Genomic DNA, 26788 nt, shown 5'->3' with positions numbered 1-26788 from the left:
ATTGATGAAAAAGAGTAAGAATGTCACTGTGTCTAAATTATTTTAAGTGAACTGCAATTTTATTGCATGCAAGAATGTTTGGCAATAAGAATCAGGCTAGCAATATTTCCCTGTACATGCTTGAATAAATTAGAGTGCCCTAAAATTTCCTCATCATTTGAAATCCCTGAAAAAGCTGCAGTGGAACACAAAATTTAGTCCAGAGTTTTCTAACAGCTGTGATAAGAAGTGAAAACCGCTGGAATGTATAGTGCTCATTATCACCTAAGAAAAGATACACACTTTTTTGATCAGGGGGAACATTTTTACTGAGACCACCAAAGGTAAAGTTATTGATCCTTATATGGTTTTACTAGTCCATATTAGTTAACTAATTTTCTTATTTTATCGACCATATACTGTATGGTAAAGCATTGTGACAAGTATTAAAGCTTATAGACAAATTAAACAAAGTTCCTATCCTCAAAGACCTAACAGTCTCCATAGATAAAATGATACATAACATTTTGTAAAAGTATAACTTCAGAGAGTCTTTTTTATTTACCTTTATAAAGTTGAGGAAATGATATAAAATCTTAAATCATTTATAAAACATTAGTTTAATCAGTACTTGGATGAGATATTTAACCCAGGGCTTTAAGAATTAAGAGTGACAATAACTCTGATGTCTACTACATAATCTTTTACAAGTATCAGATACATGAAATGAGCCTTTGGCAAATTTTGGCTCATAGGGTGGTTGTGGTTTATTTTTGAGAAACAAGCCTTAGGTGTTACTGACTGGAAATTTTAGATACTAGAAATTTAGGAAATAGACTTTTAATTTTCTTGTGAAACTTTTAAGAGTTGAATAGAGTTTTTGTAGTTTTGGGGGTTTTCCCTTTTTTCTTTTTTGCCAAGACATTGCAACAGTCACCATCTGCTCTTCCTAGAACCCATGGAGACCAGATGAAAGAACTATTTTTCTCTAGTAAGACTTCTGAGTTTACTCAAGTCCTTGTTCAAGTACTTGGTTGACTTTCCAAAAATATGTACTATATAGCACAGGGAAAGTGACTTGAGAGAACTCAGTGACATGCTTGTGGAGGGCAGAACCTAGCTGCATCCCTGTCTTTTAATAGAATGTCTGGCACACAGTGCCCAACAAATGATTGTGGAACTAAAATAAAATTAAAAGCTGTTATCACAGTATCGGGCTTACCACAATGAAGGTTCAAGTAACTCACTTGTATTAATCACTAGGGTACAAGATAAAAGAAATGCTAATCACAAGGAACTGACAAAAATTGGGCATTAAACACTGCAAAACGAAATATACTAAATGCTGGAGAAGCATAAAAGAGAGTAGTTGGTTTTCCCTCAAGAGACTGGGAAGGCTTTATATTCTAAAATTGAATGATACTGGAATTGTATCTTCAAGGACGAGGAGAAATTAGTCAGGTAGAGAAGATGGAAAGCTTATTCAGCGTGGTTCCAAGTATCTATACACAACATTCCCAAATCAAGTAGCCTACAATAGCAATCATTTTTTTGTCTTGAGATCTTGAATTTGAGCACAGCTCGACAGAAACATTTATGTCCATCCAGGGTGACTTCAGCTGGAATGACTTTGCAAATTGTTGACCAATTAGCTGGCAGACCAAGTATGCCTGCTAGCCGGGCCTTTTTTTAATGCAACTGCTTGAGCTCACTCACAGCATGGTGGCTGGGTTTCAAGAGCGTGTATTCCAACAGATAGGAAATGAAGGCCTTGGCCTAGAAAGACTGCGTCTCTTTTGGCTTTCTGCCAAAATGCAAGAAAAGGGAACTATATTTCCAGGAATTCTGAGGCTATCCTTAACTTACCACATATGCAAGTGAAGGACTATCACTGCTAACCTGTGCCATGCACCAGTTGATCAGAGAATGTAGAGAAAGCACCTGTGAGAGGCAGAAAAGCATGTAAGGGTGTGATGAGGAGCGTGGGCACACGATTTTCAGAGAAGTGTGTTTAGGCTAGTTATGCAGGGATTTTTATATTGTATTCTGAGTTTTACGAATTTTTACCTCTAGGAAATCGGCTTTATAATTTCTGTGTTTAAGCAGAGCAATACAGTAACACTGTAGAGAACCAACTAGAGGCAAATGGCATTGCATATAGCATAGCTGACCTCCATTACAAGAAAAGTGATGAACTTGGGCAGAAATAGAAGTAGGGAACCAGGAGAAAAGACAGATTCCAGTGAAATTACAGATACAAATTTAGAGGAACCTGGTTACTAAATGAATCTGTAACTAAGAATTAAGAAAGAACCAGGATGGATCTGAAGTTTCCAAGCTGAAAAGTGGAATTATAAGCAAAACACAGAAAAAGAAACATGTTAGGGGAAAGATGATTAGTTTAATTTAGGGCATGGTTTCTTTGAGGTACACCTGGCATTATTAGGCTGAAAGTTTTACTAAGCGAGTAGTTACATGAATAATGAACTTGAAAGAAAGTTGATGTGACAAATCAGAAGGAGAAAATGCCATCAGACCCATGTCAAAAAGCCAGATTGATTCTCAGGGTATTTATTTCCAAAATTGTTCTTTGTGATTCATATGTTTAAGCACACACAAAGGAGAAGGTAAGTGGAAATTTTATCTCAGCTTTTTCAGCATGGTACACAATTTCAGTGGTTTTACAGAAGGAGGTGCTCAATGGCTGCAGGTACAGGGATTTTAAAAGAATTATCCTAAGGTTAAAACAACTTCCCCAAAAGCTAGAAAACAGGTTCGAATGTGTCTTCCTATAGTATGTGCATGGTTTAACCTACAAGAATAGCTATTTTTCTGAAAGAATCCCTTTAGGTTTTAGCTATTCACATTACTTATTTGCAATGAAGTCACCAACTCATCCCAAGACCTAGTAAGTTAAAAGGGTAGTGCTGAGCCAACATTTCAGGGAAGCATGTCATTAAGTTATAGGGCTTTTTTTTTTTTTTTTTTTGTAAAATGGGTCCATTATTTTAGGATAGTACAAGATTTGGAATTTGAATATATTGACTTTCAATATTAATACAAGAGCATCACAAGAATGATTTTAGTGTTTTCTTTTCTTTTAGAACTATTTGGAAGATACAACTTCTATTTGGTTCCCAGTGAGCCATAGAGTCATAGGAACAAGAAAATCTGCTGGTAAGCTCCCGATAAAACTGAATGTGAACAACTTTTGGCAGAATGTCTAGGTCCTATACAGCAACTCTGAAAACTATTTTTTGTATTAAGTCTAGCATTCAATTTGAATCAGATTCAGGATCTCTGTTCAGCTATGAGGAATGACTGGAAGATGTTGGGGCTCAAAGGATAATGATAGACAGATTCATTTCTCTGATCCAACTTTGGGAAGTTATGTACCAACAACTACAAGAGTCAGTGGGGACATTGCTGTTTTCATGTCTGAAAAGGTGAGAAAGAAGGAGATGCATGACCTGTTGACTTGGGACATATTACTGTATCTATTAGGAATAAGGCTGCTATTGGCTTGAACCAGCACTGGCAGCACTGGAGAGAATGTCAAACTTGAAAATCTCCACTATTTTAGAGTTCTATTCCAGAAAGTTCATTATCCAGTACTTAGTGAGCTTTTCACATTATGTTCTACTAAGCATACATCAATATACTACTTTCTTTTATCTTCATAATAATTCTGTGGTGGTATACTATTTTTCATTTTACTTGGAGGAAAATAAGACTCATTGAGGTAAATTAAGTTGCCCAAGTCCACCAAATTAAAAGAAGATTTAAGCAAAACCTATTTGACTCCAGAGCTTATGTTCTTTCATGTATGTGACAATATATCTCTGAAGTCTTTTATCTCATAGTCCTAACATAAAGGGATAGATTTATTTCCTTTATCATATATAATATATAAATAATATATTTAATTTATATATCATATTGACTTTATATAACCAACATTTATACATCAATTTAATTTCAAAGAGTTAAAAATATTTAGAATTACTTGTGTTTTACATATGGTAACTACTCAGTCTCCTACCACATGCTAATAAATACAGCTTTAGATATTTGACTTATCTCAGATGCTGGAATATGTATGTAAAGTTAAAATCTACTTTATTTGAGATAAGCTGTCATTGTACCTTTAACCATATATTTAATATTTTTGAAATGTACAAAATTGAAACTGTCTTTCATATTTCACATCTATATTTTCTCAAATTATTTTCCTGATAGATAAGTAATACAATAAATATTGAAGGACATGAATTTGATAGCTCAACAGTAATTTGAGAGCCACAATTCCCACACTCTCAACTAGAACTTAAACTACCTGTTTAAAGAATCTCACTTATTTCTACTAAGCCACACCTTGTTCTCGCCCATGAAGTGATGCTGTAACAGCTTACCACACAGAGACATTGTGCTTTTATGTGATTTTACACTGTATAAGTTCTGGCGGTTTTCTCAAAGAAAGCGACAGAGTATGGTAGATGGGACGTGATACTAGTTATGTGACTTTGGGACAGATAATTAGCATTCTAAATGTCTGTTTTACATAAATAAAATATTGGCCATTTCAAAGTTTAAGGTAGTAGTGGAGGTGAATCTCATGCTTGGGTACCTGGTAGTTGGTAATTACTCCTGAATGAATGATTGGATGAATCACAGCCGAGTAAGGAATTTCTCTGATGTGATGAGTTATTGGAAACCTTTCCCTAAATATCACAGTGAAATGATTCTTCTGCAGAGAGAGGACCCAAGGGGAGGAAGCAAGTGGCTTATATAGAACTGGATCAGTTGGGAAAGGAGGTCAGTAATTGAAAAGATGAGTAGAGACCTGGTTTCTCATTCTGGTTCTCTATGAAATGTGGACTCATAAGTCCTTTATCTTGCAACTTTTAGACTTTACTTTTTTGGTTAGTAAAGTATAAACAATGTTCCCTATATCATAGTTGTGGTGAAGATGAAGATGTAGTTAATAGAAAGTACATAGCAGAGTTTAACTCATTGTAGGAAGTATGAGTTTCTTTTCTCTTTTGCCCTCCCTCTTTTTTTTACATATACTAAAGCCTTTGCTTTGTAGACACTTTCGTAACATTAAAATAAAGGAGTATTTATGACACTATTATATATAGAAGTGCATTTGGAGTTTGAAGAAATTATTACATTGTGTGTAAACACTGGGACAAAGGTGGGGTGAGGTTGAGTTATAGAGTCCCAACATATTTGTGATCGTAGTTACCTCCTCATAGCATCAGTTTTCTCCTTCAAAAGTAGAGTAAATAAGAGTGCCACTTTATAAAGTTGTTGTGGGGATTAAACAGAATGCTGCATTGAAAATCATTTCACAAAGGATTTGGAATATTGTAAAGCCCTCAATAAATATTAAGTATTAATCACTACTGTGCTTTTCTATGTTGGATCACCACATTCAGAGTGAATTCCCAAAGTGAGAAATGATTGTTTCAGGGAATAAAATGACATTGGAACACAGATATTCAATCTAGTTGGAAATAATCACCAAATTAAATTCAGTGGTGTGTGAGATTCAGTATTCTATGAGACTCCTGTAAGAGTAGAGAAATATAATTGAAGAGTAATAGTTAACTCTTTTTATTTTTTACATTTTGCTGGATACAACTGAAAGCAACCAGAACTTATGTATTTATTTATATTTCCCTTCAGTCTTCACATTCACCAATAGGATTTACTTTTTCATTTTGTTTTATCGATTGTTTATGAACAAGGGTGATTTAGAACCTGAATTGACAGGATTGACCAATACCATGGGGCATTAACCTAGCAGAACTTTGATTGGCAGTATTTTCACCAAAGTTGTGCTATTTTACAATTGGGATTGACTTGAAATTAATGATATGAAAGTCACTGAAGGATGGAAAGTCCTGAACAATGATGATCAGAAATTTATGCTCCATATGAAAAAAGCTTTAATAGAGAAGAAGGGTCAACCTCCACAAAATGTGGGGAGATTTTCTCTTCCCCCAGAGTGTTTCCTGGTAGAAAACATAGCAGCAAACCAGTACTCTGAAGTCCAAGTTGTCAGGAAGTCTGTGTCTGTAGTCAAGTGGGAAGAAACCATTCCACAATTCTGCCATTCTCTGAACTTAATGAAATGTTAGCAGGCTACCCTGCTGTCCCCTATCTTATATTTCCAGGCTTTGCCACCTGTGCAACAAAAGCAAGCAATCTATTTAGAAAAGTGTTTTTCATTCTCTTAACTCTGAAGGTCTTTATTCTCAGCATGAGATTATTGCAACAACTTAACAAGCCGTGTTTTCTCCCCCCATTTTCCTTTCTTTTCTTTTTGCACCTATGTCCTTTTAAGTCCATTCAGGCCTTAGGGAAACATTTAGTACTTAAGCTCTGGTTTTTCAAGCTCAATCGGGTAGAAAATCTAACACAGAATGTGTTCACAAACGATAGCTCTACACAATAGGGACGAACAAATAGCACAAAGAGAAAGGAAGAATATGAGTGTTCAGGGAGCAGGGCTGTACTTGAATTCAATTTTCCAGCAGCAGACCTGATGCTTTCCCCAAGATTCCCAGGTTTCAAATTGGTTATATATTGAGGGCCGGTTACCTGGACAATGGGGGGAAATGGCAGTCAGTAATTATGATCTTGGTTACTAGGTTGTTAGGAGACTAATATTAATCCTGAAATTGTATGAGGAATGTGTTTATCTGGCCATAATTGTATAGTCTCCTTGAAAGCCTTTACCAACAATGCTAATTTAACACAAATCACCCAGGGGAGTATTTTTGAGGTAGTGAGGCTGCCAATTGATTGGCTAACTCAGAACACTTTCTCCAGAACAGCAGTAGCAATAGGAAACTCACAAAAGATGCAAGTATATATTTTCATTTTCTATCAGATGAACAATTTGGTGTAAAGATTATGAAGGCATGTATCGCTCCTTGGAAAGGGTGGTTCCTGTGTTGATTGTCTGGTAATGATTGTGAACATATTGCTAACACATATGTTTTCAGAAGACACATTCAGTTTGAGTAAATGCGTCAAAATGTTTTTTTCACAGTGAAATATCAATGTGAAATAATTATTTAGCCTACTCTATTGATATCTCTCAAAATAAAAACAGAATATAGGTGTCTCAATTGTCTTATTGAGAGACAAGAGGATCGAAAGTGCAAGATTATAACAGTGTTGTGTTTTTAGAAAGAAGACAAAAGAACCACAAGTGTTTGCTTAGACTTACATGTTAAGATTATGTTTATTGTTTACGGTGAAGGTTATTTTATTCCTCTTTTATTCTTTTTCAGTTATTTGCTTATTTTATCATAGTTGTTTGATAGACAAGAAAAATTTCTGATTTTTTAGAAAAAATAAATCTCGTATTTGAGGCCATGTATATTTGAGATTTATAGAGAGTGATATGAAAATAGAGAATTTGGTGATTGGGGTCAACTTTTTTGTATATATGGTCAAAAGGACAATGTTCTCACAAATTTTATAGCTTTTTTTATTAGAGATTAGCATACAAATATTCTAAAAGTAATTATTGTATGATTATGGTATTTGTCTCCTTCATTGGTGTCAAAGATTTGGAAACTTAATAGAAAACAAACATATAATAAAACAAAACAAAACAGAACAGAATAAATATTCTAAAAATGTTGAAAACAGGAAGAAATCTCTTTTATCAAGTTTATTAATTAATTTTTAAATTTTTTGTACTGGGGATCAAACCCAGGGGCATTCTCCCTCTGAGATACACCTCATGTCCTTGTTTTTGAAAGAGTCTCGATAAATTGCTGAGTATCTTACTAGGTTGCTGAGGCTGGACTTGAACTTATGGTCTTTAGTCTCAGCCTTCCAAATACTGGGATTATAAGCATATGCCACCATGTTTTGTTCCAAATTATTTTAAGTGGAGGGATGGGGTGGGGATTGGGTAGGGGCTAACTGTGTGATGTGTGCATGTATGTCTACACAAGTTTTTTTTATCCCATTATGAATTATGAATACAATAAACCAATAAAAAATTAAAAAATATATTAAGTAGTCAAAATAAATTTTGTACATAGATGCCTGAAGGGTTATATAGTGGGTTTGTTTGAAGGGAGTTAGGTCAGATCTCAAACCTCTTGTTCCTATTAGAGAGCAGATTTGCATGAATACTTGGGAAGGTAGAAGTGGCCCAGTCTCCTACTTGTGGTTCATTCATGGCACAATTGGAGCTTACTCTGAGCAACTTGGTATTCCTAGAAGGCTGTATAAGTAGCAGTTGTAATGACATGTAACTTCATTATTAAATAATTCATTATACCATTATTGCCAATACTTAAAATCTAATTATAAAAATCTGATATTCATCAAGATGGAGATAGTTTAGATTTATATCTGGAAGAGCATCAAAGGCTATCATAAAAACTATCTAATTGTGACTCATATTCCTATTTCCAGCTTGCTCAAGATGTATTTCATATGTTAATGTGTGTCATTTTAATTCACTGGGTCTTAAATGTTAGCAATCTGAGAATTATGTTGTGTTATTTTCTACCTCTAAGGTACAACTTCTAGTTTGTCATCTAGTTCTTCCAGTTTTAACTCAAAACATCTGTCACCTCAGCCCTTTTCTCCTCCAAACCACCTTGACTTATATCAGTGTCTTATCTTATACAGTGGACTTTTACTAGCCTCCTACCTCTGATCTCTTGAAATCCTTCCTGTAGTCAGCACCACTTCTAGAATAGCCTTTCCAAAACAAAGAAAATATTTTTTTGAATATAAACTTTGGCAACTCCAGATTGTGTATAAAGTCATGTTCAAACTCCTTGATGATTCCCCATGATGCTGAATCAAGACAGAACATGACAGCCTCTGTCCTCTTCCATGCACCTTACATTTCTGTTGTATATCTCTAAATATATTTTATACTTTCTTTTCTTTGGGCCATAGATTTGCTTTTTGTTTTTCCTGGTTTGGCTTCTTTTGTACCCAGGTAACTAAGACTCATTCTTTAATGCTTCTGAAATATCACTTCCTTATAATCTGCCCTTATTTCCACAGATGGAAAAACCAATCAACTAATTTCCTATAAGCTTTAATTGTTTTTTTATCATCCTTGCTACACCATAGTAATGAGTTCCTTAAGAGAAGGGCCTGAGATTTATCCAATTTTTTTTTGTGTTCTCATTGCCTAGCTTAGAGTCTGGCACAGAGCGAATACTTGGTAAACATTTGTTGAGTGAAAAACAACCAGAATTGTGCACAACTAGATAGAGTCATGGCACAAGCATGAGGCCCTGCCCTTCTGGCCATTCCCATGGGAATGTCATGCTGCCTTTTAACCACCCTCAGTGTTACTCATGCTGCCTCTCCTTCTGGGTAGAGAACTCAAGAGTACAGGACTTTGATTTATCTTCTTTCTACAAGTACAGTGGTAATGAAATGTAGTTAAAAGCATGGAATTTTGGATTACTGCAATAAAATTCTGGCTTCATTATTTACAAGTCATGTAAATCTATTCAAGTTATTTAATGTTCTTTTGCCAAAATTTACTCACCTTTGAAATGTTTGATTATAGAACAATACAACATTATAGTAAAGACTGAATGAGTTCGTGTACGTGATGAAACCAGAATTGTATCTTCAGCAATTTTTATTTATTCTAATTATTGGTTGTGAGTCTCAGTTATCTAGGGTTTTCTAGGTCAGTAACTAGTTGGTCTTACAAATGCACTCCCATTTAGGTCTTAATGGTTGATAATATTTCTTCATGATAATGCTTGCATTTAAATAGATTTAATGAGACAGGCCAAAGAAATGGTAAACCTATAGTATATTTGAGCACTATGAAAACTTTAACGTAAAGTTGCCAAATAGGTCTTTTTTATAGATCACAATTTCTAACTTCTAGCATTTAATAAAGATTCTCACTGACCTGTATAACAGGATTCAAATATAGAATGAGAGAAAAAATATAAACCTATCAAACAGTGCAAATGATCTTTAATTAAAAACAATATATTTATGTGAATGATTGGGCTTTGAATATTACAGAAATTCAGAGAGGGAATATATGGGCTTAGGATAATCATTAAAAGTGTCTTGGAGAAGGTAGTTTAAGAGTGAACAATGAGTGGTAGGTAGAATTAAGATGAAAAATAAAAGGCACAGAGAAAATGAAAAGCACAATATAAATAGAGAAGACCATTGCCTGTTTATGAAGTGTACCAACATTGCTGCCAATAGAATATCTTAGGGTACATTTTAGCTCATGTTTTCTTTTTTTATTCAAAAGTCTCAGAACAGTCCGGCATAGTGGTGCAGGTCGTGCATGCTTGGAATCCCAGCATGTGGGAGGCTGAGATGGGAGGATTGGGGTTCGTGGACAGCCTCAGCTACTTATCGAGGCCCTTTGCAACTCAGTAAGACCCTGTTTCAAAATAAAGAATAAAAACATAGTACTGGGGGTGTAGCTTGGAGGTAAAAGCCACTGAGTTCCATCCTAGGAACTGCAAAAAAAAAAAAAAGTCTCAAAACACTATTATCTACCCTTTGTCTTCACATATTAAGTGCTAGTTACCGCAATGGGACTATCAAGGGTAAAACACATCATGCAGGGAATATTATACAGAAGATGTGTTCATGCTTTATTTTTCTACCTAGTGGTAGATAGAGTGCTAACAGGATAACAGGAAAGGTGTAAAGATTCTATAATTTATCTTCAGAGGCCCCTCCCAACACTGAAACAATGAGTCTCTGATGATGGTTTATAATACTATGCTTTGATATTTCTGAACATAGAATATACTTTTGCCTTTAAGTTCAAAATAATATTTATGTATTTTTGTTACAACTTTTTTATCTTCCTCATCTCTTAAGGATAATCTATCAGTGCAAAATTACTCTGGACATGAACACTGATTTCTGAAGGATTGTTGAGCACCTAGGGCAAATGATCCTTTGAATATGTGTAGCCCTTGGAAGGCCTTTAATCATCAGGGAATGCTCTATCCCCCATAATCATTGTGGAAAAGGTTCAATTTCCAAGGCATATTATTGAGAGGATCATTGTGGTTTTCCATGACTTTGACCTCACGTTTCTGTTAATGTGAATGGTTTGTCTCATCAATGTAGAGAACGTCATCAATGACACACTGGCCAAATCACACTGCATCATATTTGTCCTTTCAAATGACATTCTGATCAGCTTGAAAATTAGCATAACCTGGTAGTCTTATACTAAGCATCCTAAAAATCTATTGTAACATAAGTATTGCCAGTTAGATCAAACCAGACAAGACATATAGCACAATATCAAAAAGAGGCTGTTCACTGTATATAATCTTTAAGTGAAAAGAAACATAAAGGTAATTCCTGCTTATCAGTTCTTCATACTAAACTGTGGCCTTGGAACTGTTTTTAAGATTATAAATCTGATAGAATATTGTTTGGGGGGGCACAGGTTTGCAAGTCTACCAGCTCTGGGTTTGAATCCTATTACCTCTCACACTGAGCAATAACCTCCCAGCTTCTTCATCTGTACAACAGGATTAAATAAACCAGACTATAGAAAGTACCTAAAGAATAGCATTAGTCATTGGAGGTACGAAAGGGGTGATATATAGTGGCCTTCAGCTATATCTTCATAATTTGTTTTATGACTAAAGACAACCACTTGTAAACCACAATATACATATTGTGTGTATATATATATATATATACACATACATATATGTACACACATATACATATGCATATACATACACACATACATACATAAATACCTCCTTTTTTGGTTCTCAAAGCTTTGAACTTAGTGGACAAAGTGGAAATAAAACTGGAGAAGCCCTATGACAAAAGTCTGATTGAGGACTTTACTTGGTTATTTGCTTTGAGACTGCTTTCCAGTGCCAACAAGAGAGAGAAACCTTCATTATTCAATATGTCCCTTCTACTCCTGCAAACTCTGTGGTAAAGAGCCTTGTGGGGATGGATTTTCAGTTATTCAAATTCAACAGCTTGAGAATATCTTTGTGACTCAATCGGTAAATCTGAAATAGTAATAACATCTTACCACCTACTGCTGATGGATATAAAAAACAGGATGAGATTAGTGAGTAATGACAAACAGCTGGAATGCTTCCATAGGCCACTCACTGTTATGAGCACTCCTCATGCATTCCCTCATCTGTCCCCCAAAAGCCATATACCTCAACAGGCCTGGATTTGCACAACACTGACATCTCAGGGACTTTGAGAGCACTTTGCAAACACAAGGTTAACAGAGGACTGGAATGGACATGAATACTTGGGCTTTCTATTTTGTGCACAAGGAGTATAGGTGTATTGGAGATTCCTAACTGGAACCTAATGAGGGAAAGAATCAGAGGCTGGCTTCCTTTAAAACAGGAATTGGAGAAGGCCTATAAAAAGCAGTTGACCTGAGTCTAAGATGCAAGTATGTGGAATTCAAAGCCAGATTTTACATGCAGTAAAACTGGAAACATGTACCCATTTACTCACTCGTTCATCTGTTCATTATCAGGCATTTTGTTAATGTTTCTTAAGGCAGAAACCAAGGAGAGGCAGTTCTGCACTTTAAAGGGCTCACCATTTACTGGGAAAGACAAGAATTGGTTGTCATTCTGCAATCCATTATTGGCAAGAAGTGCTCTGGTCCTCTATGCCTTCATTTTTAATGAAGATAAAATCTCCTGCATTATAACTTTTCTTTGAATATTAGAGGTGGGCTGTAATGCTGCCTGAAATGAGTCATCACCAAATACATGGCTGTTGCTGTCATGAAGGTGGGACATGAAAGGAACTGAAATTAAGGAGGATCAATTTGGAGAATCAATTTGTACTCAATAAAGTGCAATAGGAAAACTAGAGGGTGTGTAGCTGGGGTATGTGGCTTTAGATTTCCACATTAGAAAGTTCACCTTGTAGCAGGGCAGAAGTTGAATGCAAAGGGACTAAATTGAAAGACAGCATATCTATTAGGAAAGTATTAAAATAGATGAATATGGGCTATCTGTAAAGAGAAGCTGTGGACTTGGAACAAAGATGAGAGGAAATGAGACAGAATAGAATTTTTTCTACATCTTAAGCAGGGCTGTTTCATGGGTTTCTAAAATGAAATCTTAAGGAAAATCAGGCATGAAAATGAAATTATTTTAGCAGACATTCTATTTAGAACATTTCTCTTGGTTTGGAGGCAGCAAAAACGTAGGTATTCTGTATGTTGATGCCTTTGAACATTCTCCACGCCTGTTTTGAGAATAAGCCGAGACCCTTTTATTTGGCATCATTGTGTATCATCCATAATTCCTGCCTAGCACATTTCTCATCACCTTGCATGTATAATTTTGTGCCTGTATCACTTAATAGATGGAGATGTCTTTTCCTAAAATCCCAATATTTATTTTATTATTATCATTTTTTGTGTTACTGGTGATTCAACCCAGTTATAATCACTGACATTCATATTATACATGGCACAGAGCAAATGTTCAGTAAATGTTTGTTTCATAAATGAATGGAAAAAATAAATGAAAGCATATGAGTTGAGCATGAGCTCATTAGAGTAGAACCGACAGGTTTTAAATCTTGGCTTTATCGCCAATTATTAGCAAATAACAATCTTCCAAGACTGTTTCCTCATCTATGAAATGGAAATTCCAATTTCATAGGGCTGCACTGAGGTTAAATGCCATAAATATATAGAGAGAGCATTGCCTCCTCCCTGACACATAATAAGCATTTCTTAAATTAGTGTAGTCATACTAGGGTGTGGCCTAGTACTTGGAAATACTTGTGCAATACTAGTACTTGGGAGGCTGAGACAAGAGGCTCACAGGTTTAAACTTAGCCTCAGCAATATAGTGAGACCCTGTTTCAAAAAATAAAAAATAAAAAGTAAAATAGGGCTGGGGATGTGGCTCAGAGGTGAATGCTCCTGGGTTCAATCCCCAGTAAAACACACACACACACACACACACACACATACACACACACACACACACACAGAGTCACAATTACTATCAATTAATATCAGAAAGACAACTAAAACTCTTAGTTCTTGACCATTTCCCCCTCCTCCTTCTATTCTTTACTGCCTATTACAAGTCTTCTTTAGAAAATTATATTGAGGGAAGCAATGATTATAATAACTAAACTTAGTAAACAGAATGACTGATTTTTAATTTGTATGTTTTCAAGCATTTATTTTATTTTACTGCCAATACAAGACAAATTAAGGCAGTAGTAACAATTAAAATTGCATTTTCTTTATTATTTATGCATTATAATTCTATATCATAATGAGGACCAGAGTGATAGAAACATACATACACAAAGCAATCATATGTTTATCTCCAGGGCCCCACCCCATTTCACCCTCTCCTCGTATATAACATTAAATCAATATTGATAACTTTATATATGAACTTAAGATTATTTGAACTATTTCCTTCACTAAGTCTCCCCTTTCACCTCCTCACTTCCCTCCCTAAATCGCCTTTCAGTAACTTTCCTTATTTATCTGAAGTCCTTTTTGTTTCCTAATTTATCTTCAGCTTCCACATATGAGTGAAAACACATGGTCCTTTACTTTCTGGAGCTGGCTAGCTTGCTTAGCATAATATTCTCTACCTCCATCTACTTTCCTCCAAATGACATAATTTTGTTCTTTGTGAATGAGCAAAATTCAATCGTGTGCTTATTTCCTTTCACGCTTTCTTATTCTCTGTTCTCATGTAATCAAAGCCCTAGAAGATATATATGGATGTGCTTATATTTACATATATAGAAACATACACCCTATATTTATTATATATCTCTCTATATTTCCTTACCTGAGGGAAATGTTAAAATATGGACTCACTGTGTACTCAGAAACAAAAACAGTTTGACAATACTGGGGTTATAACGCAAGAGATAGCTGAAGAATTGACCAGTATAACCTAGGAGTCACTGAGACAATTGGAAACTAGTTTCCAGAGCTTTGTTTTCAAACCAACTGACCAAACATGCCAGTCTGTGGCAAGGGCTCCCCCTTCTACAGTCTCTCTAGCATCTTCCACATTTCCAAGTAATTTGTTTGAGAAGTGCACTTTGTACATTTTATTAAACCCATGATCGGGCTGGATCTCTCTGTATTAGGAAACTTAATTTGCCAGTGAACTATAGCTTCAGGTTGGCCATCTGGAAAAATAAACTTCTCAACAGCCATGTAATTTGTCTTTTGTCTGGTTTCAGGCTGTGGATTTGGGGGATTAGTATTGAGCAAACAGCAAGCAGGCGCTTTCCTGGCTCCTTGAAGCTCTCTGCCTTCTCCTAGGTCATCTTGCTAAGTTACAAGTTAACAAATGGTTCTTACTCCTATAATGCCTTTGTCAACACTATGTATATCTGAACCTAATTTTCAATAAAACAAAACAGCTTTCCTTTTCTACTCAGGGAGGTGATGCCATATGGACTAAAGCCCGGGGTCAGAACAAGCATATTGCCTGGAAAGCAGGAGGACACGCCAGCTGTGCCCTTGCGCCAGAAGGTAAGGGGGCGGTAGGAGGAGGCCATTCTCTCCCAGCTTATAATGCTCGCCCCTCTCCCCAGCCTGGCACATTACTAGCCTGGTTGTTTGGGAAATGTCACAGGAGACAATTCCCATATTTTCCCAAAACTAATTGTAAATTTTCCCCAAAGCCTAAATACTAGGCTGCCTTTATTAGAACTCAGCATGGAAGAAGGAGGGCTTGGCAAGCCAATGTCCAAAACCCTGTGCGATCGGATCAATGCCACAGTTCCTGGTAACTTGCACTTGTTACAGTTCCAAGTAGAGCTGCACAGTGATTCTCCCCTTTCTGTGATAGGAAAAGGGAGGATACCCCAGTTGTGGAGAACTCATGGACTGGGGGGGGTCACGTAGACCTGGGTTCCTGACCTGCTATTGCCCCTAAATTAGCTAACTGACCCGGGTTGAGTTACCTGACCCTCTAAGCCGCACTTTTTGCATTTGTAAATGGAGATGATATAATGAGTAGTCATGGAATCCCTTTCAAAGGATTATGATGATTACATGAGCCCATGTAAGCATGTGCAGGTGATGACATGGGTTTGGCAAAAGTACTAAGTAAATTTTAAAAGTAAAATTAAGTAGGCCAAACTTACATTTGTTAGGCTTATGCCACATACTCTCATATACTATGATATAGTTTTAATGTAATAATAATAATAATAATAATAATAATAATAATACTTTCTAAATTTATACTTTAAACCAGAAAGTAGGCCAAGAACTTCATAGCTACTATTTCTATGCTATAGGAATTGTTGAAACTCAGAAAGGATAATTAGGAGACAATATTCAAGCCTGGATGCTCAGACTATTTGTGTTTATAAAATTACTAACCTTGTGATTTTAAGAGTAAAACATAAAACAATATCCAATTGCATTAGTGTTTTAGTGGGGTTTTTTTGCATACTAGAGAGAGAACCCAGGGTATTCTACTTCTGAGCTACAGACCCAGCCCTATTTTTTATTCTTTATTTTGAAACAGGGTCTCACTGAGTTGCAGAGGGCTAAGTAGCTGAGGCTGTCCACGAACTGCGATCTCCTGTCTCAGCCTCTCAAATGCTGGAATTACCAGCACTTGCCACCATGCCCAGCTGCATTAGTGTTTTAATAGTACTTAGTAACTTCATCCTATTTCTCATAGTTTTCATAGAACAAGGGCCACAGGTACATTAGCCAGTGGTCTTATTTCCACCTAACATGCACACTTAGCATCTTTATCCAAACCTACTGTTTTCTACTGCAAAAGGAACCAGGTCCCTTCAGATGTTGTGTTGAAGTATAGAGGTCACCATCAAAGTTAAGTGCTGTAGTGTTCTATACTTCTGTATATGTTTGCTAGGGTGACTATAAAAAAAACATACCTTTGTGACTGAAACAGCAAGAATCTATTATTTCACGGTTCTAGAGGATGGAAGTCTGAAATCCAGATGTTGCCTATGTTGATTCTTTTGAGGGATATGAGAAAAACATCTGTTCCAAGTCAATATCTTTGGCTTGGCAATGACTGTCTTCTCCTTGGTCTCTTCCTGTTGTTTCCATCCTTTCTATCTCTGTGCCTAGGTTTCTAGGTTTGTGATAATGGCACAGACCATATTGGATTAGGACCAATAATAACCTTCCTTAACCTGACCATCTCCATAAAATCCTCCAAATAAGGTCACATTTTGAGCTAATGGGGGTTAGGACTCAAACAAATAAAATTTGGGGTAACACAATTCAATCCATAACAAATCAGTAGAGGGAATATTCTTCAGCTGTTGCCAAGTTTAGTGTGTAGGTTGAGTCAGAATGAAGGGCACCATCAACCTGGACCTTCAACTTTGGAACATTTTTTATTGCTTATGCTCTGTCACTCGATCATCTCCTATCCCACCAAAGGCATAAAACTTCAGTTCTTCCTATGAACATTCTCCTTAGTTGACATTTTTCATTTTCCCTTCTATCTCCTTTACGGGGAGGCCTTTGTTACACTCTTAAGTAGAGAATGCTGCTCGTTTATCCTAAAGCCATTCTCCCCAGAGTGCCCTTCTTTGTGTGACAATTTGCCTCTAAAATGTCAGATGCATATATCCTTATTTTTCACAGCCTTTTTATTTAATAGCTAGTGGCAAGATTTCACAGTGCCTTAGCTCTATTTGCATTTTGGGCCAGATAATTCTTTTTCATGGAAAAAAATTTTCTATGGATTTTAAGATATCAAGGGGCATCCCTGGCCTCTGCCCAAATTATAGTATTACTCTTCTAATTGTAACCAACTTTTTTTTCACACATTGGTAAGTGTCTCTGGAGAGGTGAGTGGCATAATAACTGCTGTTTGAAAGCCACCAAGATAGAATATTTGTATGAGGCATGGTCTGGGGAATTGAAAGGGATGTCACCTAGGGAATTTTTAAGAAAGGATAAATACCACATATGAAAGGATAAATGCCATAAACATATTGAAAATAAATTCATAAAAGTGAGACTCCATTATACTTTTTTTTGTGGTACTGGGGTTCCTGGAAGCCCTTCTACCTCAGGGCTATACTCCCAGACCTATTTTTTTATTTTTTAAATTTGGAAACAGGGTCTCTTAAGCCAGCGTGGCTGGTTTCGAACCTGCGCGATCCTCCTGTCTCTGCCTCCCAATGGTGGTGATTACAAGCATGCACCACCACGCCCGGCCTCCATTATACTTTTAATAGAAGAAATTGAATCTGCTTAGAATTACCACACCTTTCTTGCCATCAAAAGGGGGTGAGACAGCCATCCTACTAAGGATACCAGACTGGATAGAGAGAAAACACCTATGTTCTTGATGACATTATCATGCAACTGAACCAGTGCTGGACTTATTATGGGAGATGATAAACACTGTTATTGTTTAGGCCTACCTTAATATAGATATTCTATTAGTTGTAGATGAGAACATCCTAAATGATATACATTTCAATAGCATAGTTATAACAACTTACTTTTCTGATCTGTTCTACATGTTTCTGCTGTGAAACTATATTTGAGGCCATTTATACATATAGATCTAGCAAGATGTATGACTGCGTTGATTATCTAGAACTAATTAAGAAGTTTTATTTACTTATCCAAATGTCTTATGCTAGCACTATGAGCATGAGCAAACAAGGTCTTGGCGGTAAGTTTCAGGAGGTCTACAGTTTGCTGACGCATCCAGAAAGGTTTATTTGCCATAATTAGAAATGAAATCTTGTGCCTTACTATCATTGTGTAATATGCTAATTGCACGAGGTACCACAATTGTAGACAAATTAAACCCCTGAAGTGTGGCTCTCACTGTCTTAATTTTATAACATCTCTACTATATTGGATACTGCTGATCACTCTCTCTTTCTCTCAAATGTCTCTTCTCTCTGAATTTTATGACACTGCATTTTGTTAGAGTTGTTTTCTTACATTTCCCATGACTCTTCAGCCACCATCGACTCTTCTTCATCCTGTGGGGGAGATTTAGAACAAACATGATATGTTTTGATATCAGCTAAATATCACTTGTTATTATGTAACAATCTATGTTATTGCATTAAAGTGCATATATCTTTGCTCAACTTTAATTTTCCTATCCATAAAATGGGGTAAAATAATATTCATCTACAAGTGTTTTGCATAGAAAGAATGAGGTAATATATGACAGATTGGAGGCACTTAAATAGTTCTCATTCCTTACACTTTTATAACTGTGGACATTCTTTAAATCTTTGCTTCAAGCCTTTATTTTCAATGAATGTTGCTCAGTAGACATTTTAAATCTTCAAATTGATTAGCTATGATTTTTTTGTTATTAAATCAGTGACATCTTAGGACTTTAACTTCCTTCCAAGATATCTCAAAGACGTCCTGTTGATTTCTCTTTGTTGTTATGTATATGTGTGTGTATGCAATGTAAGTACACTTCATAATGAGATTCAAAGTGATACAAATATACATGCACACATCACTTAACGTATTTCTGCCCCGTAATTGCCCTACAAGAAGTTTCTATTAGATTATCCAAGTATCACCTTAAAATAAGCATACTTATATGTAGGATACCCACAACTTTACTCAAAACACTTCCTTTCCTGATTTTATTATTTAAATAATGGGATTGCTTTCATCGCCACATATACTTGTGAGATGTAAGCATGTCCAGCACCTTCAGCTATGTCACCTGTGAACGACTGAGGACCATATTCCACTATTTAGTATGGTCAAGTGATAGGAGCTCTCTGAGCTCATGCACACATATATGAGTTGTAAGGCATAGGAATAGTATACACTACATAAATGATACACTTCTTAGGTTTTTTTTTTTGTGGTACTGGGGATAGAACCCAGGGGCTTTCTAACTCCAGGCTACACTACCAGACCTATTTTATATTTTATTTGGAAACAGGGTCTCTTAAGCCAGCTGAGGCTGGCTTTGAACCTGCACAATCCTCCTGTCTCAGCCTCCCAAGCGTGGGGATTACAAGCGTGCACCACCACGCCCGGCCACTTCTTAGGATTTTAACAAATGCTAAGTAACATTGATTTATCACTAATTATGAAGTAAATACTACTGTAGCTTAGTTTTTTGCTTATTATCCAAAAGCTGCTGTAATGAGTAAGTTACATATTAAAAATTAAAACAAAATAGCAAGTGGAGAAAGGATAAGAAACATTAAGTATGTGTGTCATAACATATTAGTTATTTGTAATGTATTTATCATTCATCAGGAATAATATGATCTTTAAAGTATTGAAGCCTTTGTCAGATAAAGGAAATTACAGTAACTTTCTTGAGAGAACATGTCCATCTCTTCCACTTCGTGGTGTCACGTGACTTAGTCTTTCTTAGTCTTGGCAAATTACGCACAAAAGTTGAATGATTCCCCGACCTCATTGGGTGTGGTCATGATGAAAACACTGGAAGAAAAAGCATTTTGTGAGGGTAGCATGCTCTCATCTCTAGCTAAATGGTATCCTGACTGGAATTCAGGGATTCCCTCAAAACATCTGTGGTAGAGGGCCCAGATCCTTGTAATCGCCTGTTTTATCAGTGAGATGTTCACTATAGCATATCTCAGGGCTAGCCAGTTAGCCAAGACTGGTGGTTCTTATAATATCAAAAGATTGCTGGAAAACACCCTTTGCAGACTGTTTAATACTAGTGTAGGAGTGTGGAGACAGCAAATATGTGTTCAAGATACTTTACAGATTTTTCTGACAAAATCTTAAGTACACAAAAGTACTTGAGTACAGGTCCCTGGAGCCCTGCTCAAGTACCCGTTCCTCACCTTTTGTTATTTTCTATCTCTTCCAGACATCAGTGCTAATTTTTGTGGTGGAAAACCTAATATTTTCTGCCTCTGCACTTGTCTAAAATTTTAGTGCCATCTGCTACTTTCAGTATGGTAAGTCCCACTTAAGTAGAAGGACTTTTCTGTAAATTGTGTTAAAATTCTTCTATATAGTCCACAGCCTAGGGTGATAGGGAGCCACTTGGGCAGTCTGAAGTTGAATGTTTTCTAGAAAGCAAGGCCACTTTCTGGATCTCAGAGAGTTGCAGCATAATGACTGATTTTCCACACAGTATATCAGCTGACATACTTCAAGCCATTATCAAGTCTACGAGGCAGTGTGGATTGCCTCGATGCAGTGCAAGGAAGGCCTTTCTCTCTCTCTCCCTCCCTCCCTTGCTCTCCTTTTTGAATAAGCAAGAGAATGACATAGATTTATGGCTGCCAAAAGCTTATAATGCTTTTGGAATGAATCTTCAGAGATTTCATGAGGAGGAAAATTTCTTCTTGAGGTGTAAAACCGAAAAAAGAGATAGGAAAGAGAAAGATTTGAAGATGGAAACGATTCAAATACTCCTTTGTTCATACATGAAGTTGTATATATCAATGTAAAGACTATGGCAGGGGGTGTGGGGGAGAAACAGAGGGAAAAACAATGAATGCTGTGGCGTGCATGTATGTACGTGTTGCTCTGAACCTCCCTATGATGTATAATTACAAGGCACAAAGAAACATAGTCCCCAAAAACAAAGCAAAACAAACAAACAAGTGTTTCTGAAGGGAGTGATACTTGCCTTAGCCTGTATACTGATTGACTTCTAAAATAGCATAGGGGACAGGAGGCTGGTGGGCAGCAGGTTAAAGGCTGCCTTTCTTGTGCATGCTAAAGCCTGTCACTTAATGGCATGTGCCTAATTATTTCTCTTTCACGCATGAGTGTCCTGTTTGCCGAAGGTGTTGTGAAAAGTTGCCAAGAGATAAAGTCAACTATTTATGAGAATCATTACATGGTTCAGTGTTTATTTCCCTGGCATTCTCCAAGATCTCCAACTTGGCACTGAACAGCTGTTTTCTGGTGCTTGTAAACAGAAGTCTTTAAATTCATCTTCAATACATTGTTTAGAACATGTATGTGACACAGGATGCCTTTCTAGCATTAAAAAACCTTAAGAAGAAGGAAAGGAAACTTTATCATTGACCAGTTGCTAACAATAATTGTGTGACTAGGATAGTGTTACTTTTCCTCAGTGCTGGTTATAAAGATTATAATTAAGTGGGCAGTCTCAGGAGGCTTCCAACCAACTCAGAAGCGTTTCTCAATCTCAGATTTCAGCTACTGCCATCCCTAAGTGGGTGCTGGAAACACAAAATAAGTAGACCTTTGAAGCCGCACAATGTCTGGTCTGTCTTGGCTAGCTGTGTTGTAATATAACTGACATTAGAGCAGGTAGCAGAATAATGCATGTCAGAGACAACACAATTCTATGTTTCACGTGTAGAAAGGAACAGAAGGTTCACAGCCATACTTCTAGCTGACTGCTTTCTCAATGACTGGAGAAAGTGGTGGCTGAATCAACTGTTGTCCTCATAGCAATACTCAAAGGAGTTACCATGCTGTACCAGTTTATCAGAGTAGTCATTAAAAACCTGAGCCTTCTAATTTAAAAGAGTAAACTCAGATGTTCCTCTTTTATTTTCACATAAGCTCCCAGCAACTTATCTTAGGACTCTTTTTTTTTTTTTTGGTGGTACTGGGGTTCCTGGAAGCCCTTTCTACCTCCGGGCCACACTCCCAGATCTATTTTATATTTTTTGAAACAGGGTCTCTTAAACCAGTGTGGCTGGCTACGAACCTGCGCGATCCTCCTGTCTCCGCCTCCCAAGCGCGGGGATTACAAGCGTGCACCACCACGCCCGGCTATTTTAGGACTCTTAAAAATGACACCCAGTCTGGTTTTCTGCTGTGTGTGTGTGTGTGTGTGTGTGTGTGTGTGTGTGTGTGTGTGAAGCCAAACCCTGAAGATCATCAGGATACGGGGGTAAGGAAACTGTGATTCACCTGCTAAGCATGAATCAGTACTTACCTAAGAGGCCATTGCTTGTCTGAATTTCTTTATGTAGAAGTATTTCTGTGCCCCTCTGGTTAGTTGAAAAAATGAGAAAAAAGAAATCTAGATTGCCACCTCTTTTAGTAAAAGAAGAAAAAAGATTATTAGGACTTCCCTGTGGATAAACATATGTAGACTCAATGACCTGTCTAATAAACTTACCTACATTCCTAGGTAATTTGCCACAGTTTCTCCCCCCCACCTTTTTTTTTTTTTTGAAAAGGAGAGTTTCAGCTTTGAATTGTTTAGCTGGAGTGCTGGAGTACAGCCTACTTTCTTTGGCTTTTAGTCTTGAAGATTCCTGATACATCCTGATGGCATCAGATTACATTGTGTTCACAACTGTTTGCTGGGACCCTGAAGGAAAATTGGCTGAATGAAGTTAACTCTTTTGGAGGCCTCTGTATCTAGACCCATTCCAAGACTGCAAAATGCCAAATGCCATACTGACCATGTATTGTGCTAAGACCTTAACTAAACCCTTTAATTGAAAAGGGGCAAATTTAAAAGGAAGCAACCAAGAGAAATCATCACTTCCTCACATGTTATTGAAGGCTGAGAGGGATCAAGGGAAATTTCAATGGCTTGGAAGCTGGTCCCCAGGAAAACAATGAATAGGGATTGGAAGAAAAGAAAGGAAGCCTTGCCAATTAGCTCCCCCATAGAGAAAGTCTCTGCCACTTGGCTTCCTTTGATGAGATTACAGACTGTTGAAACTTGTTCCCACTAGGGAAGGTAGACATGTGGAAAGAGCACCCTTCTATGTAGGCAGGGAACACATTCTTTGTCCTCTGGAAAGAATACTATTTTGCTCCCTGCAATGGCTTGATAATGTTTTTATCCTTAAGATCAGAGCTTTGCTGCAGGAGATTCTGAACCAATCTAGCCTAAGATGAAGCCTACGTTTATTTGGGGGAAGTTGCAGGAATACCAGATAGCCCAAATCATTACGTAAAACTACATAATCATCACCAGAGTAGAATGATCCTAATGATTTATTGTTTTTGTGATTTCTCCAGTAGTATCTTCGAATGGTCCCTTCCTCTCTTCTTCCTACCCTAGGAAAGAGGCTCCAACCTAACTTTTTATTAATTTGAGCATCAGAACCTAACGAATGTGTTCTGTCCCTTCTTCTTTTAATATATGCTCAACTCTCCCCACATCCATAAACACCAATTCATACTCTCCAAATGGGGCACCTTTAGAGATGAACAGGCCCAGCCTAAGTAGGAAGACCCATTCCTGACTTCTGATCATTTAAACCTTCTTTAAAAACCATCAGTGTGGAGGGACCTTCTAAGTTGCTGTTAAACTTGTTTCGAAACCTTCTGTCTTTAACACCTTCCATATGTGTCTCCTCCTCATTTCTCTGTTCATACCAGTCTCAAATATGATTTGAGGCCCAGTTTAAATCCTACTGTTTCCTTAAACTGAAGAAAATTGTGTCAACTTATAACTCCAGCAGGGTTATAAAATCTTAGTTAAGAGCAGAAGTGAATATAGAGATCTTCTAGTATAGCCTCCTCATTTTGCAGACGTGGGAACATAGGAGAAGGGAGGTCTGATAAGAAATCAGGCAAAACTCTACATTTCAGCATCCTTTGACATACAGCGTTGAACAAGATTGTTTTTACAATAGCAAGTATGTCTAGATTACTTTTCCTAGTTGCCAGCTTCTTGAACCCAGTCATTTCAATGTCTGGGTTTTGCATGGTGGCTTATATATACTCAGTGGCTCAAAGTGCTGCCAAATGACTCTTTCCATTCAAAAGTAAATGTTCTATAACCTGTACTGTCTGATGACAATAAGCACTAGCCACACGCGGCTTTCTGGCACTTGAAATACGGTTAGTGCAACTGAGGAATTGGATTTTTGAACTTGTTTAATTCTTATCCTTTATTGGTGCATTCTAGTCTCACATCATAATGTAGTTCATACAGGCGCACAGCACGGGTTGACCCTTCTCCTAGCTTCCTCTCCATTCCTCCTTCCCCACACAGGGTATGGAGATTGGCATTGGTATTCTCACATGTGGACATACTGACAATGGAGGTGAGTCCTTCCTTGGTTTTCTCTCCCAGTCCCCTCCCCTAGACCAGCTCTTTGGCTCCACTGGTATTTAGTTACCTCACATTTAAATTTTAGTAGTGACATGTGGCCAGGCATTGCCATATTGAACAGTATAACTTTTATTTATTTGTTAATTCCAAATGATTGAATAAATATTATGATATATTTGTTGGTTTGATCATATTTCTTAATAGTGTTTGAATTAGAATAATAGAGATCTGTAAATTGAAGGGGCAAAGTCTCATCATCTCAATTAGATGAAGTGTTGGTACTAGAAAAGTGAAAGTACTGGGTCAAGGTTACATGGTTAATTAGGGACAGAATGGACACCAGGACCCAGGCCTAAATGTAGTTTTATAAAATTTTTTTTTCTTTGTCACAATGCCTCAGAGAAAGTACTCAGAGGAGGAATCCAGTAGTAACCAAACACACACACACACACACACACACACACACACACACACACACAGATTGAGGATTGTGAGGATTGTAGACAAGAAAGAGGAAAGAAAAGAAGTCATACAAGGGTAATTTGTCAATACTGGAGAATTGCAATGAAGGAAAGAAAACAATAGAAGTCTCATACTTTCATCCAGAAGACTCTGTTTAAGTGAAAAATTCTTCTTTAAATGAGAAAAAAATGTCACTGTAATAAATCAGGGACTGTCGTGCAGATGGAACCAGGACACCCAAGGAAGCTAGCCAAACCTTGACAAACTCCTTATACTAATGAATGACATTCCCCCAAACCTTTATCACATCAATCAAAGAATTCTTTCTGAATAAGTTTGGAATATTAATGTCTGGGTCACCAAATAGAGAGAACAGTTTCATTTGACCCAAAGCCTCAGTTGGTCAGGCTTTTTTTAAAATCTCTCCCTGTTGTCTGCTTATCCTAGTTTATCCCTCCTCTTACTTTGCAGCTGCTCAATGAAGTGGTGTGTGTGTGTGTGTGTGTGTGTGTGTGTGTGTGTGTGTGTGTATCTGGGGCGCTCACTGAGTAGTGTTGAAATTGGTGGTGTGTGGTTATAATCCTAGTACTTGGAAGGCTGAAACAGGAGAATCACAGGGTTTGAAAACAACCTCAGCTACTTAGTGAGGCCCTCTGCAACTTAGTGAGACACTGTTTCCAAATAATATATAAAATAGCTATCCAAGAGTAGCCCAGAGGTAGAAAGCCCCTGGATTCCATCCCCAGTAGCAAAGAAAAAAGAAAATAGATTTAAATATAAAATACTGGTGGTAATTCACATCAATGGGGAAGCTATATTTTATGTAATAGTTGTGAATAACTGCTTTAAAATATTTTAGTCTTACCTGGCATTGTATATGCAAATAACTTCCATATTAAATAGAATTGTAAAGGTATCAAGCACTAAGAACACTTGAAAAGTATCAAACTATTATCTAATATCAAGATTAGAAAGATCTTTTTAAGTAAAATTAAAGCAAAAGAAGAAAGAACCATGTGAAAGACTGTGAAAAACATAACAAACATTCAGTTATCAAACTCATGATAAAATTTCAAGAGTAAATGGCCATCTAGGAAAAAATATTTTAAAAATATGTAGCATATACTGACCGAGTGTCTTTAAAATATAAAGCTCTCTTACAAATGGGCAGGGGAAAATACTCAAATAAAAAAATTAACACTCATTATGGAAAATAGGAATTTATAAAGTAATATAGCAACCTTTAATAGTAAAAGAAAGTCATCACATCCATACATTTCCCCACTGTCTTCTATTGTTTTATTCTTATAAAATCACTCCTTATTTCAAGA

At 36.8% G+C, this 26788-nt stretch overlaps 1 protein-coding gene across 1 annotated transcript in view; it reads left to right on the top strand.

Annotated features, from left to right (window-relative positions):
- The window catches only part of DMRTA1 (DMRT like family A1), a gene marked incomplete at both ends in the record, with an annotated part of 105493 nt that overhangs the window by 23469 nt on the left and 55236 nt on the right, over positions 1-26788 (top strand). Inside the window, one exon of the mRNA XM_080708957.1 lies at positions 15436-15529. Coding sequence (XP_080565083.1) covers positions 15436-15529 — 94 coding nt within the window. The remainder of the gene's footprint in view (positions 1-15435; positions 15530-26788) is intronic.

Source organism: Muscardinus avellanarius (genome assembly GCF_963383645.1).
Source record: "Muscardinus avellanarius genome assembly, chromosome: 13".
Lineage (NCBI taxonomy): Eukaryota > Metazoa > Chordata > Mammalia > Rodentia > Gliridae > Muscardinus > Muscardinus avellanarius.
This window is presented reverse-complemented; position numbering and strand designations above follow the sequence as displayed.